At 35.2% G+C, this 5,610-nt stretch overlaps 1 protein-coding gene across 2 annotated transcripts in view; it reads right to left on the bottom strand.

Moving 5' to 3' along the window:
• Positions 1–3,900: 3,900 nt before the first annotated feature.
• The window catches only part of LOC139263286 (trafficking protein particle complex subunit 6B), a 51,436-nt gene continuing 49,726 nt past the window's right edge, over positions 3,901–5,610 (bottom strand). Inside the window, exon 5 of one of the 2 annotated variants that reach the window (XM_070879129.1) lies at positions 3,901–5,307. In XM_070879129.1, the coding sequence (XP_070735230.1) occupies positions 5,276–5,307 (32 nt within the window). In that variant the 3' untranslated portion in view covers positions 3,901–5,275. The remainder of the gene's footprint in view (positions 5,308–5,610) is intronic. The other variant, XM_070879127.1, reaches the window with a different exon arrangement.

Genomic DNA, 5,610 nt, shown 5'->3' with positions numbered 1-5,610 from the left:
AATGGCTACAATTGTTTTAATTTAAGTGTATCCAATCAGTCATCTTAAAACTATACAAAAAGATAAAACTGCCTTTCATTTAAAAAAAAAACTATTTGCTCAGGTGTGCTGAACCAGAGAAACCTACATACATTCGATCATTAGTTTGGGGGGGGGGAAAAAGTCTGGAGTCATAATTTTGACATTTATTTTTAACATACCTTGACTAGGATACTGTACCTGTATTCATTAATGTTCCACAAGAGCACCTAGCCTATTTACAATGCAATTGAAAATATAGTCCTGTAGATCAGATTTAACAGTACAAAATGGTATCCATTCATGACACTAATTAGCATGATTGGTCTATCAAATACCCTATTTATATTACTGATGTGAAATGCACTTAAGGAGCTCGGGACCTTCACAATAAGATTAGAAATTCTCCATTTATGCTTCATTATTAGTCTGACTTTTCTTTGGATGTAGTAAAAGAAACAGGAACATAGGTTACAAATATACCAATACTGAATTCTGCCTAAGCACCAGCCTATTGATGTAACACGAGCATTGTGGTTTTAACTTCACTGATTTTTAAATCAAAGTTTGGCAAAATCTTAGGTTACTTAAATTGTGCGTCTACTGCATAAAGCAGCAGACATCTATAGTTTAATCAATAATTAGCAAGTGGTGTTATCCAGTATCTGATTCCTTTTACTGTTGTATGTCCACGCTGCCTCTTAATGATAAATAACTGTCTGATTCCTAATTACATTTACTTTAGACACCTCTTGGAACAAAAATATTACATGCTTAGTTCAGCAATTAATATTGTAATCCAATTGAGAAACATTGGATTGCAATTAATATTGTAATCCAATTGAGAAACATTGGATGCAACAGTTTTATTGTACCAAGGCATTGTGATCACCTTTTTGTATCAGACACTCAAAAAATGCAGTAGCATTTCTGTTCCCTTATAAAAGAAACGCTGAACTAAGCATGTTTTAATTTAAGATAATTAGCTAATGAACACTAGGAGATGGAGATTTTCTTTTACACAGCTAATAATGATCTGAAAAGATGGTGGAAGCTGAGTTAATAACTTAAAGGACAAATTTGCAGGGCTGTGGGGAAAGATCAGAGGAGTGGAGTTAATTGGATAATTCTATCAGTCAGCACAGGCATGATAGGCCTCCTTCAGTGCTGTATGATTTTAAGATTGAAAATCATCTATGTAGGTAGGATAGTAAATGCAATATATAAGCTATATAGATGATTACAACTTCATGCCATAGTTTAGTCAAACATGGCATTAATACCAATCAAACTTTCATTCAAAATAAAACTCCATCCTAGTCAGTATGCAAAAGCTGCGAGGATGTTGAGTTTAATCATTTGAAGGTAACTGAAGTAGATTTTTCATGCAATAGTGATACTGTTGTGCCTTGCTATCCTATTTGCACTTTAGTATATCCAGGAAATAAATCAATACCAAATGAAGACATTACATCAAATTTAAGAGTCTGAATTTTGCTGTTATTTTTAAATCAGCATTAATTTATTCATTTTAAATTAAATGCTGACTGCTTAAAATAATGGCACTCTGAAAATTTACAGCTTGTATGTGTGAAGATAAACTTCAAAAAAGAATGAGGAACACCACACCAAAAGGTAGATGAGAGGTTAAGACCAAGTCAATTAACACCTTTGAAAAATAGCTGGCTATGAAGGAGATTGAACCCTGATAACCATGACAGTCGATTATTGCTTTTGGGAATGTCACCTGTAGAAAGCAGCTGCTGGTGTAGACAGATGTCGGTGTTTTGTTCAATCAGAAATTCAACAGAATATTCTATCTGGAGGGTGAAAGGAATAAGTATAATGGCCCTGTTTTTATTTTACACTTAATTTAATTTTCTTCATTCATCCATTAGTATTATGCCACAATACTAAAAAATTGGGAGGGCTATTTATGATTGGATTTTAAGTCTTGCCTTAAAGGTTAATTTTGTCTAATTGAAAATCTTGCATCTACATACAGCTCCCATCAACTTTTGTTTTCCCCCAATATAAATTCCCAGTGTCCATATTTACATTGGAAACTGTCAATTTGTCAGTCTAATTACGCCCTCTTCCATTGACACCACAAGCAGGAGGATGTAATTACAGTAACAAGTTTATATTCTAAACCTGGATGCATGAATTTATAATGGAAATATAAAATGACTTAAAAATGGGAACTACATTATGGCTACAGCTTTGATCAAGTTATCACTCAAGCCTCTGACCTGGTTTCACTTAAGTATACTTGGTCATGGCTCCTTATGTGCAATGCCAAGGGAGATTGACACATTTTTTAAAGTGGAACTTTATTAAATATTTATTAAAGATGTTAACATTGCTGTTAGTGGTTTATCACTTCTATTTAACCATTTCATGTTTTTCATTAGCACTTTTCTAGATCATTGTTTCTTTACCCATGTGGTTGTGGATTTCTCTTTTTTTTTTTTAAATGTTGTTCATCTGTAATATCTTGCCATTCTGACAAAAGGTCCATGAAGACTCAACTAGTCCAATGCTCTCTTGGCCAGCCTCCCATCTTCCATGATCTATAAACTTTAGCTAATCCAAAATTCTGCTGTCCATAACCTAACCTGCACCAACCATTACCTCTGTGCTCACTGACCTACATTGGCTCCCCTGGTTCACCAATGCCTAGATTTTTAAATTCCATTATGGCCTTGCCCCTCCCTATCTGACTTCCTCCAGCTCCATTCATCCTACCATTAGCAGCTATGCTTTGTCATTTAGGCCTGAAGCTCTGGAATTCCCTCCCTAAACCTCTTGACCACATGTCCAACACAAAATGGAGGCCTATATCTATGTAGTTGGTACAGGTACAACCACTCCATCTGAATAAAACTACATTTATCTTTAACAGAATGCAGTTCCTCTTTCCTCGCAAGTATTAAGTTGTACAAGCTACGAATTGGAGAGTTTAGAACTGAGAAAAATTTGGCATTATGGATACTAGTGGGACAAGGGTTAAAGTGCTGGTTCCTGCACCGATCCATAAGGAGGTAAAAGACACCTCTTCGGCCTTGCACATTCCAGTACAAAGACTCCAGAAGTTATTCATTCAATATGTACCAGGACATTATATAATATTCCGACAGGATACGATGCGAGAACCTAAACAGACATTGATAAGACCTTGCGAAGAGGCTCAAGGCAGACTCACGGGCACCAAGGAGAATCAGCAAATTCTAACCTGATGAAGTCATCTTAGTCGGGTCTGTCAATCGAAAGTATTACTGATAAGGTAACCCAATTAGAGATCGGGAAGGATCGTACTGGGGGGGGGGGGGGGGGCGGGGGGCAAAGGGGTTTGTGAAATGTATAAATGATGTGTGATTTTGCTACACGAGGAGCATCTCCACTCACAGGCAGCTTTGATGAGAGGTGTTCCCGGACGTTCGTAATTAAAGATATAGTTATACCTTGCCATCCGTCTCTGTCTGCTAACCTTGAGAACTGCTACATGGGTTGGGGCGAGTGGCGACCCTCTATATCAGGGGGCCTGCTTGTGGGAGATGAAGCGTTCCTATTTTCCCTTACAAGAACATAGGCTTAATATACTATTAAAAAACCAGAGTATTTTAATATTTGTATGTTGGAAAAACACTTCATTCTTTACTGATTTTTGTTTTGGTTTTAAACCCAGTCAAAACATTACAATAAATCTGGCAATAAGTTATAGAATCTACCATCATCATAGGCAGTCCCTCAAAATCGAGGAATACTTGCATCCACTTTGAGTTCAGAATCTACCATAGTCAGCAGAAGTTGGTATGGTGTATACAAAAATTATATAAACTGAACATGCTTGTTACTGAATGAAGGAAAATTAGAAACAGGCCACAATTTAATCACAATCCTGTATATCAAATTTATTTGCACAATGCTGGTCCAGATAAGGAACAATTTACAATGGATTGCAGTGTTTTTTAAAAAATAAACTGCCCAGTTCTCAGTAGCTCAATTTTTCATGGAATCACTTGCTCTGGTCAATTTCAATATTTTCTTTGACATACATACACACTTTAATCATACAAACATTATTCTATAGATGTTGGACTGAAGTGCTTGATATGCTCTAAATGAGATGCAATGACAATTACTGGCATAACTTAGTCAAGAGAAAAAAGCACCATTAAACTGGAACCACAAAAGTGGGAGAAAAAAATCCTTCAATTTAGATTTCAAACATGGTTTTATATGTTGGCTCCATTTTTTTTTAAAATAGAGTAGGGTAATAGACGCTATTCTAAGACCAGTTTCAAATGGTTACATCTGCAGATTTTGCCAATGTGGAGCCTTGGCTTCCTTCTTCCAGCACTTAAATTTTATTGTGTACCCAGCACAGTCATATTTCTCTTCCCATTCCAGAAAAATAATATTTGAAAAGCTCTAAGAAAACCTGTGGATTAAATGTTACAGTCTGAGAAGCTGTATATGGAAAAAACATTCAAGTCCAACCCTTAGTTTGCTTTATGCATAATTAAAAGTCACTGCTGATTCCTTCTCTACCTGCACAGCTCTTAAAATTAGGTGAACACAAAAAACAAGCCCACATTCTACTTTTAAGTACATAGGCTTTCTTTGTCTTCACTGTTGTACATTTGTTTATTCAAATTCTAAGAGTGCTGTTACATCAACAGGCTATCCCTCCAGGTCTTCAGTCACAAAAATAGAAAATAGTGAATATATGCAACAAAATCATCATCTTGACTAAGGGTGGTCACCTGAAACAATCTGTTCCCCTTTGGGGTGCTGGCAGGTCAGTTTCCAGCATTTTATTCTGATTATGAATGTCACTGCTTGTAGATTTTTTTTGCCTCAAATGGATAAAGTTGTTTGAAATCATAATTGGAGTTTTTCTTTAGAAATAGGAATTGGAATAAAGGAAATAGTAACATAAATCAATTGAACAGAAATGAACTCAATTATATCTATAAACACTTATAATACACAACCAGGAATTCAAAATTCTATTTATTAACCTGGTCTAAAGTGAATTTTTATTCTGCCAGATGGCATTCTAATCAATGCAGTGGTACAAGTGTAACATGAAAGTCACATTTTAAAAATAATGCCAAAATGTAAACATTGCTAAAAAAAAACACGTGTAAACAAAATACATTATAATGCTGTTTTACAGAATATGAAATAACACTTAGTTTTAAATAATCTAGATTTTTCAAAGATAATACCGAGTGCTTGAAGATATCTTCTACATTTTTTGTATCATTACTTGGAATTTGCCTGCAAAAAGAAAAAAAACAGCAAGATAACTACTTCCTTTAGGATATAAAAACACCTGCAATTATTTGCAAATATTTAAAAAGTTTGTTAAATCCGTATGCAGCGATCAACCATGCAATTGTACTGAATTTGAACTTGTATTGGGTCAATCTGCAGTTTTCTTAAACATGTTCATTAGCTTTCAAAAAGGAATAAATAAATACAAGACAGCTTGGTTGCTGCAGAAGCAACCGTGGACTTTCAGCCCTCAGTATTGCAAGTAGATATCCAGCTCTCATTGCTAACATTTTGCCAGAATTCTGC

Source organism: Pristiophorus japonicus, chromosome 4 (genome assembly GCF_044704955.1).
Source record: "Pristiophorus japonicus isolate sPriJap1 chromosome 4, sPriJap1.hap1, whole genome shotgun sequence".
In the NCBI taxonomy this organism is placed as follows: Eukaryota; Metazoa; Chordata; class Chondrichthyes; family Pristiophoridae; genus Pristiophorus; species Pristiophorus japonicus.
Note: the sequence above shows the minus strand (reverse complement) of the source record. Positions and strands in the feature narration are given on the sequence as shown.